The 26,673-nt window shown below is 35.9% G+C and overlaps 1 protein-coding gene across 2 annotated transcripts in view; it reads right to left on the reverse strand.

Annotated features, from left to right (window-relative positions):
- LOC306864608 (axin-1) overlaps positions 1–26,673 on the reverse strand; it is a 51,072-nt gene that overhangs the window by 13,838 nt on the left and 10,561 nt on the right. For both annotated transcript variants that reach the window (XM_079408722.1, XM_079408723.1), the window contains exons 3-4: positions 7,319–7,459; positions 520–616 (exon numbers count right to left, since the gene is read on the reverse strand). In XM_079408722.1, coding sequence (XP_079264848.1) covers positions 520–616; positions 7,319–7,459 — 238 coding nt within the window. The remainder of the gene's footprint in view (positions 1–519; positions 617–7,318; positions 7,460–26,673) is intronic.

Raw genomic sequence — 26,673 nt, forward strand, 5'->3', positions numbered from 1 at the left:
TATAGGATGAGTGAAAGGCCCCGTTGAGGGGAAGTGTATGTTTGCTCTGTTAAATTGGGCTCCATCTCAGAGGCTCCAATTATGCTGGAGCCGGTGCAGTGGGAAAGCCGAGCCATCAGAGGGGGAGGCTTCACATCTGCTGGGGCAGAGCAGGCAGAGCTGACGAGAGCATCAGGAACGCTTTAGACAGCACACTCGCGCTCTCTCACTCTCCATCAGCTATTCTCCGGCACATGATCAAAGCTCCCCAGCCACCGCTGTGCATCTTAAGAATGCACATTCATTTTAGGGGCGATGGGAGAGACAAGGCAGGGGGAAGAAAAGAGAGAGTAAGAATGACAGGGAAAGACCAGAAGATGATGGATGGAGACAAGGCACAGAGAATAAAATAAAAAGAAAGAGTGGGGGAAGAGAAAGAGAGAGAGGAATGATGGAAAGAAAGGTAGAAAGAGACACACACACACACACACACACACACAAAAGTCAACAAAGTGTTCTAGAAATCCAAAGCATACTTACAGGAATATGAGGTAGTGGCACTCGCCCATTAACTTTGGCACTTTCGTGTATCTCGTGTCGATGCGGCTTGCGATATCTATAAGGTGGGGCTCCATCTCTGTAGGGAGAAGCATAAGATTTTAGTTCTAAATCTTTAGCAATATACAAAAATACAATATATGAAGTAGTGTTGTCACGATACTGGAATTTCTAACTTCGATACGATTCGATACTTGAAAAATATCGATATTCGATACCATTTTCGATACCACGGAGAAAAAAACTGCCACAATATTAAGGGGGTAATTTTTTTAATTTAAAGATAAATGTAACAAGTCGAGAACATGCGGTATATTTTACATGAACAAAAAAATGTCTTGAGGTACTGCATTTGTTGATTTATTTATTAATCTTAGTTAAATGCTAATTGAAACTAACGTTTACTAATACATGTACTAATTAAAATCCAAAGTTCTATTTGTTGATATTCTCATTTGCTTCATAACCAAAATATTTCCAGATATAGAGCCCTATGAAATCCGTTTTATTTTTTTCTACATTCAATTTTTTCCATTTTAATTTTTCTGGATTCCGTTTTTTTCCGTTTGAATTTTTCTGGACTCTTAATGGTCAAATTAAATGCTATTAATCTAAAAGCATGTCTAATTCATTAAAATCATGAAAATTATACAATTTAACATTTAATCTATTAAAAGTGTACCAAAAATGACACGTTTGGGGCCATATGAAACTTTTATTTTTTTCCCATCTTATGTTTTATTGTTACCAAATTCTGTGTTTTAGCATGTCTATTATTTGAATGCATACAATTTTTATTTATTCTTACAGTAGCCTTATGAAATGTGTTTTCCCCCTCAGAAATTCTGTGTTGTGTATTTAAATTTTACTGGATATCAGATGAAGGCATAAAACTATTTTAATTAATTTATATTTGAATTAATGAAAATTAAACATTTACATCTTTGGCAAATGAAGGGGATTTACTATTAAAATTAAAATATTTTGTGATTATTTTTTTTTTAAATTAACAGTAGTAGAAAGTAGTAGTATTATGTACATTCTACTAAATAATAGTAATATAGCCTATTTCTGGCACACGGTCTTTAATAGGCCAAGTTAACCCGAACTTTTATTTTGACGGGTTGCCGTGAATACTTTTAAAGTTCTGTGTGTGTATGATATGACGCTAGTTTTACTCAAATTAAATGGTAAAATGCTCGTGCCTTTCAGATCAGTTCTGGAGATATTGTTGATGTTTTTATGTCCTCATTGAGACGGCAGGCGCTGAAATCACCGCGAGCGCCACATTAGTAAACACAACCGCACGTGAAGCACATTCACACAGAGACGCGCAGAACATGCAGGATTCATATTTAAATCCACTTTTGCAGCTTAATATTTACAGATACTAGTCCATATCGCGATTTGATTTAAGTGTAATGACCTACTTTTGATTACTTCATCCAAACTTTGACAAATTCCGTGACATTCCGCGTTAAACTGTAAATTCCGTTTTTATGACTGGATTCCGTGGCGTTCTCTGCATCGCGGAGATCATAGATCCTACAGATAGCGCTCCTGCTGTGTTCTTTAACAACCAGAGCAGTCATCTTTCTATTCACTTCACTTTTGCTATTTAACCAGAGCGAAGGAGACGAGTGCGGTCACGTGTGGTGCTTGTCCACGCGCCTTTGGAGAGAAGTGAAAGTGACAGCTCGGCTAGTATCGGTGTATCGATACTTCGGGAAATTAATATTGGTACCGTTCAGATATTTCAGTATCGATATTTATCGAAACATCAATATTTTTGACAACACTAATATGAAGTAGGGATGTGCAGATCTAGTCGGCTAGTCGACTAAACGTTACATCTTCTGCTAGTCGACACTGAAATCAATAGTCGATAACACGAGAGGGAAAAAAAACATGATTTTATTCAAATTACAATCATTTTAACATTACATTTAAAACATTTTAATTAACAAGTTAAAAAAAACTTTTGAAAAAGAATACATATCAAAACATTCAAATATCTAAATATTTTTAAAAGTGTATCTGGGCGGAAACTACATTTTTACCTCAGACCTCGCATGCGTTTTCTTCATGTCAGTTGCGGCGAGCTCAAAATGACCACGCGAAAGTGTGGGATTATTTTGAATTAGAAGGAAACTGAAAAGTTGTGTGTAAACTAATGTCAAATTGGCTTACAATAACTCTACTGGAGCTATGCGTAATCATATTCAATACAGGCATGTATGCGTTAGCTTGGAGGCTAGCCAATGCCAGCAAATGTCAATCATATCATACACTAACCCGCCGTCTCTGCGGTCCGCGATCCCATTCGCGCCGTCCATTACCCACTTCGGTGGAGGTGCGGGATTTCCAGGCTCTTTTCGAAACTGTCTGCTTGCTTGTAGTTATCTCTCTGCATGCCTGTGACTTCAGTTCGAGCACTTTTTTTTTCAGTGCAGAATCGCCTTTAGTCCCGTCTTTCGCAAGACCACGTTCACATGTTAAATTCACTGAACAAACGCGCATGGTCTGAGTAAGTAAAACGAGTATAGGTTTGTTTTTAGACAATATAGCCAACGAAGTACATTTTTAAAAGCCATTTTAATGCTTGATAAACTTTACTATTGTTTTTGTGTTTTAATATGTTGGCTAACGATATATGAAAATGAAGAATTCTGTCAGTCTATTGATTGATTTTCCATTTCAGCATTGCTCCAGGCGATCTGAATAAATAAGCTATGCACTGGTTTATGTTGAGTGTATGCTCTTCCTTTTTTTCAGTTTAACGACCGCCTAAAATTAAATGATGATAACGCGAGGCAAGCATACGGCATAATCGTGACCTATTTTTAGCAGAATTCACTGAGGGATTTGACAGTATGATTCAAAGATGAAGTATTTCAAGTGTAGGCTGTTATATAGACACACACACACACAGTTTTCTTTTGCCATTTTTTGGGGGGTTTCTAGCTTATAGACTAGTTGGATACAAAACTTCAGTTTACACGACAGTCAAATTAGTCGTAGCGCACACCCCTAATATGAAGTCATTATCTTCTACACAACACACCTTGAAAAAAAGTAACAAAAAAAACCAAACAAACAAATTTGTTCATTTACTCACCAGTATGAATTACTTTCATCCATGGAACACAAAAGTATATGTTCAGCAGAATGTCTAAACCAGTGTTATAGTAAACTATTAATAATAAACTAAAACTATATTAATAAAATTGATACGAATAAATAAAACAGTGACACTTTATAATAAGGTGCCATTAATTATTTTTTGTTAATGCATGAGCAATACAATTACTACAGTATTTATTAATCACTACTAACATTAGTTAATGAAAAACTGTTCACTAGTTCATATTAGCTCATGTTCATTAAATAATATCAACACACACAGCTTTTGATTTTAATAATGCATTACTAGATGCTATAATTAACATTAAGATTAATAAACACTTAAAATAATTTCTTAATGTAGTGTCACCAAAAAAAAAAAAAACCTACAAAAACAAAATTACAAAAATTAAGAGGAAAACTGAAAATATAAAAATAAGCTAACTAAAAATATTAAATACTATAATAGAATATAAAATACTAATGCTCTTTTCTATACAGTTAAGTAAATGGTGACCACGGCTGTAAAGCTAAACATTTTTTGTGAATATTTCATTTCTTTAAAGCTATCACGCATCCTCAGAACATGACTTCAGAAGCCTTATGGATTTATGGATGAGACTTTTATGCCATTTGAAGGCTTGAAAGTCTGTGGTTCCCATTTACTTTCATTGTATAAAAGAGCAGATCAGACATTCTGCTAAACATTTGTGTTCCACAAGACACAAATTCATACATACTGGAATGATATGAGGGTGAGTAAACAATGAAAATGTTCATTTTTGAACAAACTATCCCTTTAACCATAGTAGCGTTTGTCTAATCTACATATAAAGCCAGTTTGCAAAAGCTAGCTTCTACATAATCATTCAGCGAAAGCTTTGTATGTTGTATTTTTTGTGCTGGTAAATAAACTTGTGATGAAAAACATGTACTGAACATCAGGGGATTTAACTGTGCTTGCTAAATGCAAAATGTTACCTCACTAGCATGTGCGACTTATAAAGAAATGTCAGATCTACAGGGAACAAAATGGTGCTGGTGCTGCTTCATAACAATGAGTATGTGCAGTCCTTGTGTGAAAACAGACCTCAGACTGCAAAGCTAAAGTGATAGCAGGCGTTTACGTTTTTGTTGTGGGACTGAAATTGTAAAAAAAAAAACAAAAAAAAAAGGGTCCTCCCCACATCTGGCTGAATCCCTGGGGCAGTGGCGGCAACAGTTTCAGAGCAAATCATGTTTGGGGTCCTTCACTGACACATGCACAGGGAGTCTTTAATCCCCCCGGGTCCTGCTGCGGACCCCCCGCATCTCTGCCTGGCAAGCAGCTGATAATGGCCTCTAATCTAGCCCACTTCAGACACGTTTTTGCCCTGATGTGCCTTTAATGTGATTTTTTGTGTAACACTGATCCCTCATGCCATCTCTGCACCCAGCACACTCCTCACAAAACGCATTAAAAAAAAAAAAAGGAACTCATTTCCTGACGATGAAATTGTACATTTTTGCTAATTTACAGTTAAGGTACGGTCACAGAACAACTGTTCTGTGAACTTTTTGCAGGCAAAATCCAGCCGTTTCGATGAGGAATTTCGTGTGAGGGTAAAAAGTTTTCACCACGTAGATTTTACAACATGGTCAAGTTGGATTTGCGGCATTGACTAATGGAAAGCTGCTTGGTTTGAAAGTGACTTCTGCTGTGCTTTGTACATAACCACACTATTGACAATGGACTTTTTTTGCCCATGAAATTTCACTTTTGAACAGAAATGTATTTCAACAGAAATCCACATGATTGCTACACTATTGCCAATAGAAAATGGTCCTTTGTCCATGAATTTATTCTATGAATCCACACTAATGGGAATTTCACATGAGAGCAAAATATTACCCTGTGCACGTTTTGCAACACGTTTAAAAGGATTGCTGAATGAAGTTGTAATTTTTGTTTTCTTTGCACACAAAAAGTATTCTCGTAGATTCATAAAATTATGGATGAATCACTGATGTCACATGGACTATTTTAATGACTTCCTTACTACATTTCTTGGCCTTGAACATGTCAGTTACGCTGTGGTCTGTGCAGGGTCAGAAATATCTTAATTTGTGTTCGAAGATGAATGAAGATCTTATGGTTTTGGAATGACATGAGGGTGAGTTAATGGCAGAATTTTCATTTTTGGGTGAACTATCCCTTTAATTCTTTTTATTGCTGCATTGACCAATGGAAGGCTGCTTGATTTGACAATTACTTCTGTGCAAGCTGTGCTTCATACCTTGGTACACTATTGACCATCTATGTATACTATAGTCGCTAACGGTACATTAACTGTTGTTAAGCAAGTTTTCACTGACAATATCCAGTAATTTCAATGGGAATCTACACGATGGGGAATTTCACATGAGGGTGAAAGATTTCCCTGTGCATATTTTGCAACAGGTACAAGTTGGTTACACAGATTCGCAGAACTGGCCAATGGAAAGCTGCTTGGTTTGACAGTGACTAGGGTTGGGCAATGTCAACAAAATTGGCATCGGACGGTGTCTACAGTGAAAAATAGGGGGTGTGCCCGAAGCTGGAATCCGTATTCAAAAAGGCACGGAAAACAAATAGCAATTGCTAACGGCTGCCTGTTACATTACAGTACATAAGATTTCACTTACCACATAAACAGGGTAAGGAGAGATGACTGAGGATGATGGCCATCAGCCTATCAGCCATCAGCGACCCTAACAGTGACTTGTGTGAGCTGTCCTTCATTCACCAATACACTATTGACAATGGACCTTTTCTTGCCCATGTAATTTTCCTAATGTGACCGCACCTTGACTGAGCGTTGGCTGCATTAGCAATTTTAAAAATATGCATTTAAAAGCTTTAAATTTATAACCACTTCCACATAAATGGACAGAAAATCATTTTAATATCGCAGTGCATTATCCAGCTGACCACGTCCTCGTGTCAACCATTTAAAATAACTGCATGAGGCCGAAATATTTTGGAAGCCATGAAATGAGTGGACAAATTTGATTACACCTAAGGCCAAAACACTATTTATTCTCTGTTTGTTTTCTATATTCCATTTCCTGTTCCTTTCCGAAACCTGCTTATGTACAGTACCAACGTGAAGGCCATTTCCTTTGTTTTCAGGGAAAGTTAATTTGAAGGGAAACAAGTCAATGCCTTCAAATTACAGCCTGCAGCGCCTCTTACCTCCCAATTTGAAGCTCTATAATTAGCATAAGTAATGACATCTAGAAGCTTTCATTGGTGTGGATAATGAGCAGATGGTCCTCCTCAGAGGAGAGCAGATTTGTTTCTGTTCCCAGAGCAGAGCTGGGGGAAATGGCACTAATTCTGTGTGCACGAGACACTGCTCTGAGACCAGCCTCCAATAACGGCTGCCAGCCTTGGCTTAAGACACGCCAATGACAAGTAATATCAAGCTTTGTCTGCTCATCTTCCGTTCGATTGCTGAAATATCTGGGCTTCTGCAGAACTGGCTGTACATTTCTTGGAGGAGGAAAATCCTGCCAAATTGACCCAGTAGTGAAATTGAATCGCTCTAAGCTTTCGGATGGAATGTTCCACCAGCTTGCGGTGGCGAGGATGGATCCATCCGTGTGTGTGTTTGTGCGTCAGTCGATGTGTACGTACACACTGCTGTCGGTCAGGGAGAGAGTGTCTGCATCGCTGGACATGCTCTGCTGCTCACTGTCGTTGGCACTGGTGGCGGGAGCCACCGCGTAGCCGGTGTTCACGTAGTACGGGTTGATGGGCTCCCTCCATGACGCGTGTCTGTTGATGAGAAATGGGACAGAGGAGATTCCTGTTAGACACGTGATCAGGAAGACAATACAGGTCATCTCAATGAAACGACACACTATATTCATGCATTTCTAAGTAATAATGACAAATGAGGGATGCTCAGCTGATTGCAATCAGTGGATAATCCCTTTGTATGACTTGACTGTCTGTCAAATTCACCAGATCATATTTGTGACCCTGGAGCACAAAAGCAGTCATATGTAGCACGGGTATATTTCTAACAATAGCCAACAATACATTGTATGGGTCAAAACTTTCTATTTTTCTTTTATGCCAAAAACCATTAGGATATTAAGTAAAGATCATGTTCCATGAACATATTTCGTAAATTGAAACTTTTCATAAAAAAAAAAAAAAAAAAAAAAAAGTTTTATTTTAACCATGCAGCAAACCTTTTAAAATATTTTGACAAATTATTGAAAAAAATAAATAAGTGACTTTAAACCGTTTAACTGATTATATTAATCGGTCAAAGTTCTTATTGGTCGGGAAACATCCCTAGTTGTTATTCTTGGCTAGATAACTAGCAGGTTTTAAAAGCCCTTTAAAATTAAATGTATAGCCTACACAGTTTGGATTAAATGAAAGTAGAGTCAAATTTTATCTCCTGTGCAGACTTTACAATAATACCGTCCATGTTCATACTTCATGTTATTATCTAACATCAGCTTACAGTGGGTGAACAATATATTTTTACAACATTAATCAAGAAGTTTGCTTTTAAATGCTTTTATTTTGTACAAAATTGCACAAAGTAACACTTGTCAAAAATGGCTGGCCATTGAAAGTGAATGGGGAAGAATGAAAGAAACAACTAGTGTTCAGGAGCATGTTGTGCTTGCAAACATAAATGCCTTGGACCAGTGCGTGCATGTATACTCACGCTATCACACACACACACACATCTATGCATACAAACTATTGTGTTACTACACCTAACTGTATGCAATATGCTTTTATGAATCTCATATTATAACTCTCTCTCTCTCTCTCACACACACACACACACACACACACACACACACACACACACAATGCACACAAATGCTCAAACTGCCTTGTCTTTGGCCTGCATTGACTTCAAAATAATGTTTTTTTTTCCATCCTTCGACCAGAACGTTACATCAACTTCAGCTGGGTCCTCAAAATCAGAAGATTGCTTCTTTTCAGTTGTTGCAAGGTTTTCAGCTTGTCCAGTGATATTTTTATCTTCCAATATATCTTGCAATGCATCGTCACTGTAAAATTCTTCTTCAGTTGTCTCTTCCTCGTGTAAATGACAAGCAAGGCACTGTGAGGCATTTGTATGCTCTAGCATTTAATTGTAAACTTTCGTTTACTCTGAGAGAACACGAAAGCCTCTAAACATATTGTCATAATGTTTTGTCTAGTACGGAGCCGCTTAGAGCTCACGATGGTGGAAAAATTTCAGGGTGGGTGAAAAAAAATCGGGGTGGGAGGAAAAAATATTTTTCAAATCTTTTGCGTTCCCTCGCAAAACTTTGTGTACATCTTTGCGAGAGAACGCAAACATCTTTGCGAGAGAACGCAAACATCTTTGCGAGAGAACGCAAGCATCTTTGCGAGGGAACGCAAGCATCTTTGCGAGAGAACGCAAGCATCTTTGCGAGAGAACGCAAACATCTTTGCGAGAGAACGCAAGCATCTTTGCGAGGGAACGCAAGCATCTTTGCGAGAGAACGCAAGCATCTTTGCGAGAGAACGCAAGCATCTTTGCGAGAGAACGCAAGCATCTTTGCGAGAGAACGCAAGCATCTTTGCGAGGGAACGCAAGCATCTTTGCGAGGGAACGCAAGCATCTTTGCGAGGGAACGCAAGCATCTTTGCGAGAGAACGCAAGCATCTTTGCGAGGGAACGCAAGCATCTTTGCGAGGGAACGCAAGCATCTTTGCGAGAGAACGCAAGCATCTTTGCGAGAGAACGCAAGCATCTTTGCGAGAGAACGCAAACATCTTTGCGAGAGAACGCAAGCATCTTTGCGAGGGAACGCAAGCATCTTTGCGAGGGAACGCAAGCATCTTTGCGAGGGAACGCAAGCATCTTTGCGAGGGAACGCAAGCATCTTTGCGAGGGAACGCAAGCATCTTTGCGAGGGAACGCAAGCATCTTTGCGAGGGAACGCAAGCATCTTTGCGAGGGAACGCAAGCATCTTTGCGAGGGAACGCAAGCATCTTTGCGAGAGAACGCAAGCATCTTTGCGAGAGAACGCAAGCATCTTTGCGAGAGAACGCAAGCATCTTTGCGAGGGAACGCAAGCATCTTTGCTTTGTGTGTGTGTGTGTGTGTGTGTGTGTGTGTGTGTGTGTGTGTGTGTGTGTGAGAGAGAGAGAGAGAGAGAGAGAGAGAGAGAGAGAGAGAGAGAGAGAGAGAGAGAGAGAGAGAGAGAGAGAGAGAGTTATATCAGATTCATAAAAGGATATTGCATGCAGTTCAGGGTAGGATGAAATAGGTGTAATACTCACAATAGTTTGCATGCATGGATGGATGGGTGTGTGTGTGTGTGTGCGCGTGCATGTGTGTGTGTGTGTGTGATAGCTTGAGTATAAATGCATCCACACATGCAAAGGTCCAAGGTCTTTGTTTGCAAGCACAACATGCTCCTGAACACTAGTTGTTTCTTTCATTCTTCCCCATTCACTTTCAATGGCCGGCCATTTTTGACAAGTGTTACTTTGTGCAATTTTGTACAAAATAAAAGCATTTAAAAGCAAACTTCTTGATTAAACAAAGTACACTAGTGTGAGAAACAGTGCAAATTTTCATAATTTTTTCTCTCATATTGTGAAAATTATTCATAAAAAATAATTTTTTCACTCAAAAAATGAGGTACCTACTCTCAGATAAATGAGGCTTACGATTAATCAGAAGCAAATAGAAACACAAAACCAGTCCTAAATGAAAGAAAACAAGTTGACAAAAAGAATGAATGCAACATTTAGTGATAATATAGCATAATGACAGATTTATAAGCAGTTGTTTGGAGTCCGGTCATTTTTGACCGGGAACACAACGAGTGTGACTAGGTGAAATAAAACCCACAAAAAATTACGAAAATTCTAAAAAAAATTATGAGAAATACTTGTATCCTATGTGCACAAAGTCAGTAAGTTTGAGTCCAATGCGATAACGTTAACTAGTATTTCCAGGAAAAAGAAAAAATGTTTCGGGTCAATTTGACCCGAACACAACCAGAGGTTAATTAATGTTTGTGAATGTTATTTAATACAAACACTTGATCATTCATGTTTGGTCATTGTGTATTAAATAATTTTAACAGATTTCACTTTTGATTTTATGTATTAGTAAATTTTGAAATTAACCCTAAGAAGAATAATTGCTATATAACTTTTGTTTATTGATAGGTCATATCTAACAAATGGAATCTTATTGTAAAGTGTTTTTAATGCTACAGTTTCCATCCATTTGATATACACTTGTCTTAAAATATATGTAATCTTATCTAAAGTTATTATAAAAGCTGAGGTTTGTTCTTTACTGTAATGTTATATTTTAGCTGAAGTCAATGATCTAATGTTGCATTTGGTCAGACTCAGCCCATTGTTTTACTTAAGTATAGGCAAGGCAAGTTTATTTCTATAGCACATTTCATACACAGTGGTAATTCAAAGTGCTTTACATAAAAGAAAGTGAAATAGACATTAAAAATCAATAAAAACATGGAAATAAAAATCATAAAAACAAGGAATTTTAAAATGATATAGAAATTGATTTAAAATAATTTTAAAGAAAATGATTATACAAAATTCATTGCAGTCAGTTCGGACATATAGCACAGTGCTCATTCAACAAATGCACAGTTAAACAGATGAGTTTTGAGTCTTGATTTAAATGTGGCTAATGTTTTAGCACATCTGATCTCTTCTGGAAGCTGGTTCCAACTGCGGGCCACATAATAGCTAAAAGCAGACTCCCCTTGTTTTGTGTGAACCCTTGGTATTTCTAACTGACCTGATCCTAATGAAATGTATAGCTATATTTTCCTTTTACAGCTTCAGCAGGGCCTAAAATTAACACTCACCAAGCTCCAAATGCAAGTAAAAATCAGCGTTGGCAGGTACATGTAACCGTGTCAGTCGCCAGTTGGCAAGTAAAACTTTTACGAAATATAACAATGCAATGTAGTGAAAAACAGCCAGTTTTTAAAAAGATTCGCTGTTTCTGATGCAAGTAAATCAAATAATCTTTCCGAAGATGAGCTCGTCGTGATTAGCTGTTCATAAGCGACAAGAGCAAATCGAATAATAGGATATAAACGGGCTGATAAGGTCAGAGCAGTGCAATGGTCAGCTTGTCCCTAGACACGGTTCTAGTAACGTTTGCCTGATAAGATATTACTGCTTCATTTCGTAAGATTAACTTTTACCTTCTTTATTCTTCATAACCCAAGAATGTGGCGACACATACCGGGGGTTACGCCACCTGAACGGTGCAGTGAAGTAGGCTATAGTTTGAAAGGCTGCGCATTTGGCCGTTACATACACCGAGCCGCTTCAGACAGCTCACCAGTAGCGCTTCAACAGACGAAAACACATACAATTATTTCAAAATAAGTTACTTCGTAAACTTAGTCTTAAATGACTGTAAAGAGTTTGGAGAAAATAGGATGTGTCAGATCCGCGTCATGCGCATCAGGTTTTAAAGAGAAAGCGCTGATTTAAAGTGAAACCTGCTGAAGTCTGTCACTGATGTAAATCAAAGAACAAAAGAAAAAGAGAAATCACTCGACTGCTCTAGTTGTTGATTAACTTTTGTAGCTGAAGTCATTACAAATGACTTGCTTCTTGCTTCAGACCAAGGCTGCAACTAGCATGTTTTTGTGTTTTGCTTTGGTACCAAAATAGGTACAGAGAACCGTGGATTTTCACTGGAATTGGTACCGAATACAGAAATGTAGGTACCGTGACAACACTATTGCTAAAAGCTTAATTTGGACAGCTTTAACCCTAAAAGAGGCAACATATCCTGGGGGATACAAACATTTGAGAAGCTGTGGGGAGAAGCAGTGAAAGTGTAGGTCTTATTTCTGGGTTTCATTTTGAAGGTGTTTGTTGTGAATATTTAGATGGTGACTTTTGTTTCTACATTATTTTTTTCGCTCGCAGGAAGCATTTAAAACTGCATGGCCACCTGTCGTGGGAAATCTAATCAACCTCCAATAAAAGTTGATCTAGTTCACATATTTACACATGTTGGAGGGGACTTACCTGTTTAAAAAGCTGTTATTCAGCATTAGCTTATTAGGTTTACATTTCAATTTTATGAATTAAATGCTTACATTTTTTGTAATCAGTCTCTAAATGTTTCTATCTCAGGGGATACGTTGCTCTTTTATAGGTATAAATCAAGATATAAAAACATATACATAGACTCTGTGATTTTGTGGCTTGTGTTTTAGAAAATCAGATCTTTTCGTAATCTTGACAAAACACATATCGTTGGAAACATCTGACAGTCAAGGTTCCATATTTGGTAAAATGATTGATTTGAGAGAAAACTGCATTAAAAAAAATAAAGAAATAAAAATCAAGAGTTTGGGTGTAACCCAGTGAATATTTTTGGTATAGTGCCCAAACAAAATCTCACAGGAACCACTATTGTTGTGATATCAAATTAAAATTGGAACACAACTTGGTTAGACATACGGCTTTGATTTCATAGAAATTTTAGAGTTCATATTTTATAAAATACTATTTATATAAAATAAAAATAGTATACTACATTATCTTTATTGTAAACTTAAACTTCTATAACTTTTTTATACTTTCGTTTTTTTTTTTAATGCTTTCACTTCAGCAATAATCTGTTACGTGTCTTCATTAAAAAGAGACCAACCTTAGGTCTGTATTCCAAAGTATTCAGGAATTACAGCCATGCTGTAAAAAGCACTGATGAACAATTGTTCTGTTTTCAGTGAATTTATACCTCCAAAGGGACGACGTATCCTGGGGGATACAAACATTAAAATCAAAAATAAGAATCAAGTTTTGAAAAAAAAAATAATCATGAAATTGTATTGTTTGAGTTCCAATACAATGGAAAAAATAAATTAATTTACTGATATCTATTTATGGTTTTGCCCTTTTTAGGATTAAAAAAACGATTTTCTCAGCATTTAGATTTTTTTTGCACCCTCAGATTCCAGATTTTCAAATAGCTGCATCTCAGCCAAATATTGTCCTATCCTAACAAACCATATATCAATGGAAAGATTATTCAGCTTTCAGATTATAATAATATTACCAACCTCAACAAAACGAAAAACAGCTAAATATTTAAATAAAAAGGAATGAATGATTAAATATGAGGAATACACAACTGTCAATCATGAAGAGTAATGAATAAATACAAAAATCTCTCACATTAAGTTTCATTACGCCAATGAGTTAAACTATCAAATTAATTATTTCCTCATAGGACTGTCTGCTAATATGGATATTTTATGTATGCCTACATGTTTTTTTAGGCCTATTAAAAACAACAAAAAAATGTTTTGTGCTTGTTGATTTATTCTGTATAAATGATACCATAGCTGTTATCTAGATTGTCATACTGTTGGTTGATTGATAATTATGCAAAAAATGACTGAGAGATTACAAATAACCGGTTGACAGAGATCCTGATAAAAAAAAAAAAGGATTGGCATCTGACTTGAGATAAGACAAAAATGTATCACTGTTAAAATCTAATTGGAGCATCACTACATCGTATGATTATAATTAGGGGTCGACCGATATGTGTTTTTCAGGGCCGATACCGATACCGATTATTACAGACCAAGTAGACCGATATATTGAACCGATATATATGTCTGGTGTAAAAATGAAAATTAATGTCAAAATTAAGAATAACAAGGGCTCTGACAAAAACGGCCTTCCCTAGTGTTGGTTGCACTTCTTACTCGTCTTCCCCAATGCATCCATCTACAATAAGGGTAATATATAAAGAGAGAGTTAAAAGTGGGGCCACTGCATGCTTCATGATTAAGCCTATGAATACTAAATACTAAAGCTAAACAGCTTGGGGAAATGTAAGTATTTGGCTTCAATAATTTACATATTAAATGTATGTGTAATAGCATAACCTCTCATAATTCTTCATTAATTATTTTCGGTTGACTAAATCATAACCTACAAGAGGTGACTATTCAATTCATCATCTAAAGCACATCAGTTGATTAATTTAAAAAGCGCAATGTATATAATAAGTGTAAATAATTTAATTGTCTTCATAGCTCCATTGTAGAAGTTGCGAAGAAGACCGCAACTATTTTAATGAAACTATAACACTAATAGCCTGTTATAGGCTGACTTGGTTCAATAGCCTTTTGAAATGTCCCAATTTCCGTCATCCTAATCTTGGCCTATGTGACAGTAACTTAATCTTGGCCTATGTGATAGTATCTTAATCTTGGCCTATGTGATAGTATCTTAGTCGTGGCCTATGTGACAGTAATTTCCATTAGTTTTCATTTACAGAGCAGTGCAAATGAAGGCATAAAACATTAATTTAATTTATCTTTTAATCAAATGAGAGTTAAACTTTTTGGCAAACAAATGTGTTTACTATTAATATTAAAACATGTAAGAAATAGCGTATTGCGTGATTGTTCTTTTAAACAAAAGTTGTAATAATTGTAGTAGTATTAGTAAATAAACCAAACTTTTTTGACGGGTTGCCATGAGGACCTCTTAAGTTTCTGTAGCCTATTTATGATATGACGATCGTTTTACTCAAACGAAACAGTCAAATGCTCATGAAGTAACTCTCAGAGCAGTTCTAGCGATGATGTTCATGTATTTATGTCCTCATTTAGTGACATGGCAGATGCGGAAAACACCGCGAGCGTCGCGCACTTCAGTGTGTGTGCGTGTGTGTGTGTGTGTGTGTGTGTGTGTGTGTGTGTCAAAATCGCGCGTCTGTGCCTTTCACATATACAGAGACACGCCGAACATGCAGAATTCATATTTAAATAGTCTTTTTGCAGCTTAATGTTTACAGATAGTCCACATCATGAGTCGATTTAAGTGTACTGACCTACTTTTGATTAATTCATCCAAACTTTGACTAATTCCGTGACTCCGCGTTATACAGTAAATTCCATTTATATGACTGGATTCTGCGATTCCCCCTGCGTTTCCCCCATCTCGGAAACCATAAATAGATAATATTGAGGTTTTTACAACTTCAGTGTAGTGGATTGTAATTTATTGCAACTTGTGCAAGGTCTGCTGCTGCCTTTGAGAGAGAACTGATGCGTGATGAAGCAGCACCAGTTAGCAAGCGCTTTCGGTGTGAGAGTGCCTTTAGTCTTCCACGTTGATTGGTCGGACTCCTGACTCTCAACAAATCAGATGCGCGGTGGGCGGAGACTGCTCTAGGCCACAGAGTGGTGAGTTCCGACAGGCTGCATCAGAGCCAAATAGCGCGTTTCAAAATTTAATAATTTTATCGGCACATCGGTTTTGAAAATGACCGATACCGATTATCATAAAAATGCTTAATATCGGTGCCAATAATCGGCCAGGCCGATAATCGGTCGACCCCTAATTATAATTACATACAAAAATGTAACAGGTCATAAAGACAAAGCTATGCTCTACCTGCCCTATCTGTCTTATTGAAGATAAAATCTTTTTTTTTTTTAAATACCTGCCCTCTATTAATGACAGCGCACAACTAATCAAGAGCTTCATCACATAATTGACCTTAAACATTTTCAAAATGTGCTTTCAGCTGGGTGGAGGCAAAACACAGACAATCGAATTCTCAGAAAACCAAATTATCTTGCAATTAGTTAATGCCGACAAAGAACAAAAACATACCACACAGTTGAGGACACCATCTTGTCATGCTAAAAACTGCAACAAGAATAAGTGTTTCCCTCTTAAAACATAATTGGGTTAATGCCTGTTCTTCAAGCCAGCATTCTATTGGAACTGTGCAACATGTTACCCTAATGGCTTATTCTCGGGCTAGTGATTAATGTAAATACTGAAAATTGAGATGTAAGTTTACTGTCAACTTAATTTGAAAAGAAAAATCAAGAGATCAACCTCAAAAAGAAAACCATTTACTCGCAAGATTACCTTTTTATAATGGAACAGTGAATCATATTCAACAATTTGAAACAAACTCTAGGAACTTTGTAAGTAGTACATACGACTCTTGCGCTATATTAGGGCTGCCACTAACGACTATTTTTATTTCGATTAATTAGACTAATTTTTCGATTAATCTAAACGATTAATTTCCCACAAAAAATAATCTATAATTTTACTTAAGAATATTTTATTAAACCAAATGAAATCCAAATTTCTATGAAATCCTTTTTTAAAGCAAAAGTGAAGTGCAACAGAGTGCAAGAAGCAAGTGTCCATCTCATATCCTAATCACTGAAATCAGAGTTCAGTATTACAGTGTAAGAACGACAACATATCCACGTGTTCTAGTCTACTAATAAAACAATTATAAATCAAAAAACACTTTTTAAAGGAGTATTTACCAGAAATATTTACCAGAATTAATTGGAGATGCTTTTTATTATTAAAATTTAATGGAACCATTAAAATGCAATCCAGAAAATAATGGACAACAGAATTTGGTAAAGACAAAACTGTAAAACTCAATTAATTAGACTCAATTAATTAATACATTTTGATTAATAAAATTTAAAAAACTGAATTTGGAAATACAACGGATTTCATAGGGCCCTATAATTATATTTTTATTTTATTTTTTGTGGTAATAAAAATCGATTTAAGTGAACAATAGCTTTTAAAATGACTTAAAATACATATATAATAGCAATGATTCAATAATTATTAGTTCAAATAAAGTGTCAAAAGCAATAAATAATATGGTTTTATTGAACAAAACTGTTAAAATACATAATGTATTATAAACAATAGAGCTAATGTACATTACGCGTTACAACAAAAGCCTGCAGGGGGCGCCAATAGCCTGGTGATTATTTTTACACATTACTGTGTGATCTAATCCTTGTTTAATATTGACCAGCTCCATTTAATACAAATGTACACTTAATATTTATTAATTTGGCCATTCCTTTAGGACAGAAATGTTATAGCCACTGTTATTAAATTAATATGTGGACATCAAAAAATAATATTTTACACTTCCCATTAGGTACAGGGTTGGGTATTGTTTGAATTTAATCAATTCCGACTCTGCTTATTGATTCCAATTCTTTTTGCTTACCAGTTTCGATTCCAATGTGATTAAATAATGATATTAAACATTTAACCTGCGTCTCTTTTTTGCAAACCATTTAGTTGCAGCTGAATGCCATGAACAAAACTCAACAGGCTACATAAAAACTGGACTCTTTAAGAGCTGTTTGTGTGCAAAATAGAACTGCATGATTTTGGACCCTTTTCATTACAATGTAATCGATAAATCTTCATTTGAAGTGTCAAATTACTTTCAAAAGGTGATTTACTCTATTTTAATCGCTACCGTACACATCAGTTTATATGTTGCAGTACTTCTGTGATTTGGATGTTTGTGTAACAGAAATAATGATACTGTAGTTGAAAAGACTGTGAAGCAGTTTCATTAATGACAGATGATAGCTGCTCTCTTTAGGTCAGCGGCAGCGCCAACGCAGCTTAAATGTTCAAATCACACTGACTAACAAAAACTAATAAGACGAGGCATGGCACAGGACACATCACATGCTGTACTATATACAGAGTATATTACAGAATGTTCAGCAAACTCCGAGGAAGCAAATCAATATTCATATGTTTTTTTTTTTTACATAAGGAAACCCTCCATAGCGTAACGTGAGGTAAACAGCAAAGATAAGCTTCTCAAAACGAAAACAAAAAGAAAAGTAAAACTAAACTGGCTGTCGCTGACAGGACGTGCATGTTTTTTCTACAAGAACACCAGCATGTTCACCTTCTCTGGTTTAAGCAGCGGTCTTTTACTTAAGTTTGAAAACAAAATCCTCCGTTGCGCTCCGTCCTGACGCAGCGAGTATAAACCAGGCTCTACCCATGAAGCGCTCGTGCTGAAAGCACCTCTCTTCACGTGATCAGTGAAATCTGACTCCTGCTATAATGTGCTGCGGCTGGCAGCGCGCGCTGTATGAAGCAGACACTTTGGAGCAGCGCAGACCAGGCACTCGTACAAATGCGACCATGTCAAATTTTAACTCGCAAAAAATGACCATTTTGGTCCCAATCTAGAGCCCTGTCATGTTAAATTTAATCTTCGTATTACAACAATAAAAAACATTTTATTTATAAAAAGCTTTAGCAGCAACACTAATATTAGCAGTAAGCAAAATGAATGTCTAATGTTTTCAAATGGAGAAAATAAATAAAGGACAGGAGTCATATCAACTTAATTTTTAACTACAGTTTTAGTAGGTTTATAAGCTGTTTAATAGGCTAAAGAGTGAAGAATAATTCACTGGATATTGTTAATTCACAGAATAATATTCTCTGGAATATTGGAATATAACAAGCATTGTATTTTATTGCATTTCACAACTGGCATGCTCTAAATTATGCTGCTGACAGCGCGGTTTATCTATGCATTTACACAGAACTATAGGCTACTCAAACTGCGAATTTCCATAGAGTTGTATTAATTTCTTATTATTAATGCAATTCTCAAAACACCCACAAGATGGCGGTGTTTATCTGTGAATCCGATATTACAAAACCGATATCCGATTATGGAAAAATTATTAAATATCGGGAAAAATATTGGTAAATCGATATATGGGTCGATCTCTACAGCTTGGACAAACCAAGTGATCACAACGCTGTGATCGCATACGTAAAATGTTGAGGAATGAAACATATGGGGGTGGTGATGGCGCAGTGGATAAGACGCATGCCTTTGGTGTGAGAGACCCGGGTTCGAATCCACTGTGAGACACCAATGTGTCCCTGAGCAAGACACTTAACCCCTAGTTGCTCCAGAGGCGTGCGACCTCTGACATATATAGCAATTGTAAGTCGCTTTGGATAAAAGCGTCAGCTAAATGAATAAATGTAAATGTAAATGATTCATTTTAATAGGCCCTTTTCTCAATGACGTCAGCTAACTTCCGCTTTTCCGCAAAGCAGTGTATCTGTACTTCAGTTATACATTTATACCGGAGACTTCTCGGGAAAATGTGGGAACAACATGAAATATAAAGACATACCCTTAGAATTTAGACTAATAATGTTAATGTACATACAGTCGGGTTCTTTTGTGAACGTTATTTTACATCTTTGCTTTAGATGGTTGGGAGGCTACCCTGCAGCAATGTTATAGATTTGCTTTCAGATTTGTATTATAACGTTTACACCCACAAAACGTCTCCACACAAAATCGATACTTAAAACCTTTTCATAATTTATTTGATTTATTTCAGTTGTTGCGGTTAATATTGTAATAGTGAGTACACTTTGTAAATTCTCTGTATATTTAAATGTAAGTGTAGTTGTTCTGCAATAAAAAAAAAATTTTTAAAAAAAGACAAACGTCGTAATTTTTTTTTACTATGAGGAAAAATTACATAGACACGAGTCATATTTTTTATGATAAATATTCTCATATTACAAGTTTCACATCCATAAATGCAAGTGGTCTGAAGAGAAACCCAGTATTATCCAGTTCAAGAATAATATGGCTTTATATTGAAACAATGCAAGAAGGACCGCCGTCAAGCTGTAGTGCTACTTAACTACAGACCTCTACAATTACTTAAATTCCTCCATTTAATTTATCTTTACATGTATGCACATTTTTTGTGAATTATTGTGATTGATATGATTGATCATAATTTATCTTCGTTAAAGGCTATATGCAATTAGGGGTGGCTCGATAGCACTTTTTCAGAACCGATACCAAAAATTCGGAGTATCTGCCGATACCAATTCGATACCTGGACAGTTTTTTTTTTTTTTTTTTTAATCAGTGTTGAATTTTTATACCTCAATGTGTGTTGACCTGATCATGACTTTTTTTTTGTTACACACAATCTACTAAATATAAACAACTTTACAGTAAAGAAAAACAACAAATGAATGCATTTAATTATAATCTATGATAAAAATACTACTATAAACTAGGTTAGTGGATAATTCAGTAGCAAAAGTTACTCTAGAAAAATCACAAGTGCACAATTTTATAAAAATCTATAATATTAAATTTCAGTTACTTTGCTCGTCAAGAACATAGTGCTCTCTAGTCCAGTGTTGTAATCTAACAGACAGCAACACGATTTTGAAAACAGCACATAGATAAAGTTTTGCAAGATAAAGTCCTTTTATGAAAAAACATTTCTCTTTAAGTATAATTAATTAATCAAGTATAATATTAGGAACATTTAATAATCTTGCAGAGTGTTTCATCGTCTTGACTGTCATAACCGAATGCGACACGCAGTTTGAATGCTGAATGGAGGATGACAAACAGCCGCAGAAGAGAGAAGAGTTTACATGAATTTGAGTTAAATATTCATCTGTACCTCACATTAAACTATATAACGGCTTCAGAACACGAAAAATATAGTGCACGAATGTGGCTTTTGTGGGGCTTAACAATAACAATAGTATACGCACAATATTGGATTTGCATCGGTCTCGTCTGACCAATACCTGATCTGGCAGAAAATACCAGTATCGGAGCTATACCGATACTGAATATACCCTATATGCTAGTGTTGTCATGGTACCAAAAATTTCAGTATTCAGTAGCGATACCAGTGAAAATCCATGGTTCTCAGTACCAATATCGGTACCAAAGCAAAACATAAAAACATGCTAATTTAAAAAAAAAAAAGTTAATAAAAATAACAAACAAAACAAAAATAAAATGTACAAAAATCAATGCTATTCTTTATACTTATTTAAAACGGTGTTTCAAGTTTTTCCGCAAGTAATAAAAGTATGAAAAACAGTAAACAAGTTTCACCCAAATTTAATTTGTATTTTAATTAATGAAATTAACACTTTTTTGGTAAATAAAGGGAATTTACCATTCAAATTAAAATTAAGATTCATTAATTTTTTCAACAGTAGTAATAATATCGCATACATTCTACTAAATAATAGCAATATATTTCTGGCACAATATCTTTAAGATAAACTTTTATTTTGAGGGGTTGCCAGTGAATACCTAAATTTCTGTGTGTAGCTATATGATATGACGCGGTTTCACTCAAATGAAACTAAAATGCTTGTAAAGTGACTCTCAGATCAGTTTTGGAGATATTGTTCATGTATTTATGTCCTCATTGAGACTGCAGATGATGAAATCACCACGAGCGTCAGGCGCACTTCAGTGTATGTAGTAAACAAAACCGCTCATCTCTGCCATTCATTCATTCACACACAGAGACTCCCGGGATTCATATTTGAATCAACTTTTGCGTTTACAGATACTTGTCTATTTGATTTGATTTAAGTATAATGACCTACTTTTGTTTAATTCATCCAAACTTTGACAAATTCCGTGACATTCAGTGTTAAACTGTAAATTCCGTTTTTATAACTGGATTCCGAGATTCCGTCCGCGTTTTCTGCATCGCAGAAATCATAGGGCCGTACGGGTCAAGAACCAGGTTGACCGGGTACTCGGTACTACCGGTACTTTAAAAACCTGGTACCGTGAATTTAAATTTTTTTAGTACCGACTTGGTACCGAAGTACCAGGTCTTTTGACAACACTACTATATGCAATGTGATCTTTTATAAAAAAAAAAAAAAAATTATATTTGATATTTACATAAATGCTCAGAAATCTGTTTTTAACAGTAAAAGCTTATGTAAACTCATATTTATTTATGAATTAAATTGTATCATGTCTATCAAAATAAAGTGGAAAAATATAGACCCCATTTTATTGATATTTAATAGTACAAGCTTATGTTGAATATTATTCTTCTACATACACACGCTGTATGAAGCAGTACATAAATTATTGAATGAAAAGTCTGTTACCACAGGCAAATATCTAAAACTTATGACAAATATATCTAACTGCAATAAAAGACAGCAAACACTGTGCGAGAGTCGCAGAAATGGGAAATCAGAAAATACGACTTCAGTGCACCATTCACAAAAAAAGAGCATATAGGAATCGATAAGCGGAAACAAAATTAAGTATCCAATTCCTGACCTTAAGTATCCAATTGATTTTCAATTATCAATCCTTATTAGGGATGTGCCCAAATCCGAATACAGTGTTCGGAAAGGAAATGACATGTACTACAGAACCCCTAAAAGAAATAAATACAAGATGGGAGGGAAAAAATATATTTCATTGCTTTCTCTCACAATTCCACTACCAGTCAATAAATGTCAAAAACGCAGGCTTGGTCAAATAAATACAGGCTTGGTTAGCAGAAGAGAATTATTTAAAAACATTAAAAATCTTGCTGTTCAAAAACATTTAACTGATAGTGTATATCGTTGAGTAATTATACTGTAAATATATAAATTATGGGCATCAGGTAGCCGTTATTAATATGCAGGCCATTGAAATCGCATTTGAATGCACGCTCGCTTTTTACTTTTACTTTCGAGATTTCACGATCACACGTACTGTGCATACTACAGAGCAGCAGTACTTACCACACATTTTACAAGATTACGCTCAGGATCTGCAAATCATCAGTCATCTCTCTTTACTGTTTATGTGGTAAGTGATATTTTATGTTGGCCTACTGTAATGTAACAGGCAACCGTTAGCAAGCGGCTAACCATGTCCCTATAGTGGCTCCGTAGAACGCATTGTTCATTTCAGTGCTTTTCCATACACCACTCTCACAGTGGGGTTTCTGCCTTTTTTTGTTAAAGGTGCAATAGGTGATTTTCTTCAAAAACATTTTTTGTTATGCTGGTTGAAAATCTCTTCACATCCCGATAGCAATCACTAAGTTAAGTGGTCTAAATGTATTTATTAGGGCTGGGCGATATAGCCTAGTAAGAAAAAAAATCCTCGATTTTTTTTTACAAAAAATCAGATTTACGATTTAAACAATTTTGTTTCTAACTTTATTAAAAGTATGTTATCTTTTGTCAAATTCAAAAAAATATATTAAGCTTTCTATCATTTCTAATTAAAACAACAGAATAAAAACAAGTAGAATAAGAAGTAGAATAAGATGCCATTCAAATGAAATCAGTATTTAAGAAATAAATTTGTACTACAGAGGTGGCACAGCAGAATACACAAGTGGCTTGTAGGTGTACTTTCAGATGTTTAATGAGGCTCAATTAAATTCATAAATTCATGTTGAGGTTAATGTTTTAAATCTACAATTTTGAAATGTAGAAATATTAAGGCTTAGAATAAGCCAGGATTAGGCCATAGTTCAATTAGGAAATTTAAGTACTTTTTATTAACATGCCTTAGAAAAAAACATTACTGGTGTGCATCTTGAGACAAAAAGACACTGATATGTTTTAAGATCAATCAGTGCAAGTTTATTTCAGTTGAAACAACTCAGAATTACATTTTAGTCTGGGACTAATCTTAAACCTTGTCTGTGAAACCGGGGGTAAATGATTTAAATAACAGAAAAGATACTTAAAAATTAAATTAAAACTACCAGTAGGTGGCGGTATGTCACTGATTTGATCACTGAATCATTCATTTAATTGACTCGTTCAAACGGATGATTCATTCAGGAATGAAGTATACTGTCTTTATGAATGGGTAATTGAATCATTGACTCACTAGATTCGTTTAAAAACGCAGTTCATTCATAAACGAAACACAGCTGTGTTTAAATGGAGATGCACTGCGGCTTGGCTGGGACTTTGTTTGAAACTACTTTCGTTGATGAAATATAGCAAAAATAAGGCAATAGTGTTGTAGTCAATATATAAAAAAAGGAATTTAATATTAACTTCTTGTTTAATGAACTGTTGTAATAAATCAATATCACATTTGCAAACTCTCTTAATAATCATTAAAAGCTGTCCCTCATCTTAGTTCATCGCGATCTCACAAAACTCCATTATAATCAACGAAGCTCCTTACACTGTGCAAATAAGAGATGCATGCACTAGGGCTGTATACCTTGGAGAACCTGGCGATACGATACATACCTCGATACACAGGTCACGATTCGATACGTACCTCGATACAGAGCGGTCTCGATACGATTTGATACAATGTGACACGATTCGATACGATTCAATAAAAATACATGGGCCAGAGCCAATTAGTTAATGCTGAACACATTTACTCAACAAACAGAACTCTGCATTTTTCTTCAATTTATTGAAGACAAAAGTGCATTATAACAAAGTGCATTTAGCTTAAATATTTGCAACTTTAAGTGCTCTGACTAATTGTACACAAATTGTATTAATCTGGAAATTACCACAAGTCAACATTTAACTTTCCAAGGGTACAGTCTGAGCTCACACAAGCACAAAATCTTCTTCTTATTATTCTTAACTTCGTATTAAATCTTCTTATAATTCTTTTTTGTGACACCATGTACTGCCTTAACATATTTCACTATGAAATCACTTAAATGCTACATCTTGCTTTAACATTTTCCATGAGTTTTTTTAAACTCGCGGGTGCCGCTGCGCCCCCTAATGGCTGGGCGGAGTATCGATACTAAGGGCTAGAATATCGATACTGTATCTTTTTTTATTATATCGGTATGTATCTAAGAATCGATATTTTGAGCACACCCCTAGCATGCACGGTCTACACTTCATTGGTTATGTGATACATTACTCAACCTACAAAAACACATAAGTAGGTTAGATACAGTTAAAGCTCCCTCAGCACAAACACAAATATGCTGATCGGGTCAGTTCACTGGTGCTCCTAAATATTTGTTCATAGTCGCACGCTGTATTTTTCAGTCGCAAATGGGATCACGAGCACAGGGACGCACATGCCCACTTAAGTTATTTAACAGTAATCAGTTTTTCCACATATTCATGGCCGTTGTTCCACAGTTGAAAAGAGACGGACATCAAAATAGCTGAGACTGCAACAACAGACGCTCACATTGACAAGCGCTTGTGTGCGAGAGGGTATGAGACAGCTCAGCTTTCGTTTAAAAGAGTTAAAAAATATTTGTTATCAGTCAATGGGGAAAAATAGAGCAGACACGGAACATGGTTGAAGCTTTCTAGAGCGCGTGCGCCGGGCCCCTGCGTACAACTTCAAATGGAGTATACTGAAAGGCTGCGCATTCGCGTACAAAAACGAAGTAACGTTAGGCCTTTAACATCATGATGTCTATCAGCCATCAGGCATCGTCTATCGGCCAAACCCTATATGGCAAACACGCGGGGGGAGGGCTGAGCTCATTCAGAACTATGGAAGCTCAGAGGGGAGCGTCGGCGGATGTTAAAAAGAAAACCGATTTTCATTCAAATAAATCGATGTGAATTACACATTCGAGTTAATTGATAAAATCGATTTATCGCCCAGCCCTAGTATTTATATATTCTGTGGAAGGCGTAGGACTGAGCATTGACTTTGCTGCCTGCCTGTCAACATATGCATTTGCATACCACTGTGCACACTGTTCGCGCAGACACGATACGTCATCAGCGCGTTCACATATGCTGTGCAGACAGAGTGAGAATGGCAGGCAAACATCAACAACCTGATCTTCCTTCCTGGTAATGTGGTACTTTTACTAACTGTACTATAAAGAATGACACATGATGCATTGTAGTAATGTGCAACTAACCGAAATACAGTTTCGATTTCGATCTCCAATGATTATGAAAATACAATAATAGAAATAAAAGTATTATTGAGCACCATTCCGCCCCCTTTCTAGCAGTGCGCTTTTGATTCTCCATAAAAGCCCAATTTCACGTGCAAATCTGCAAAATCATGTAACGTGAATTTTGCAAAATGGGATGTGCTTGATTTAAGTTGATTAGATGTATTCATGTTTTTAAAAGTGCGTAAGAAAACTTGCCCTGTTCCTCGGGAGGATTACTGTGTACGCGCTCAGAGACGGAACAGAACACAGACAGAGTTCTGAGTCATTTTTTATGGTTTTATTACTGACCATTTATGAATATTTACTCTAACAACGTTTGCTTAATTGAGATATACTTAGTTTCATTTGTTATCTATATAAAAAAAAAAAAAAAAAAAAAAGGGTTCAAAAATACA

The sequence above is a fragment of the Barbus barbus genome, assembly GCF_936440315.1.
Source record: "Barbus barbus genome assembly, chromosome: 4".
Lineage (NCBI taxonomy): Eukaryota > Metazoa > Chordata > Actinopteri > Cypriniformes > Cyprinidae > Barbus > Barbus barbus.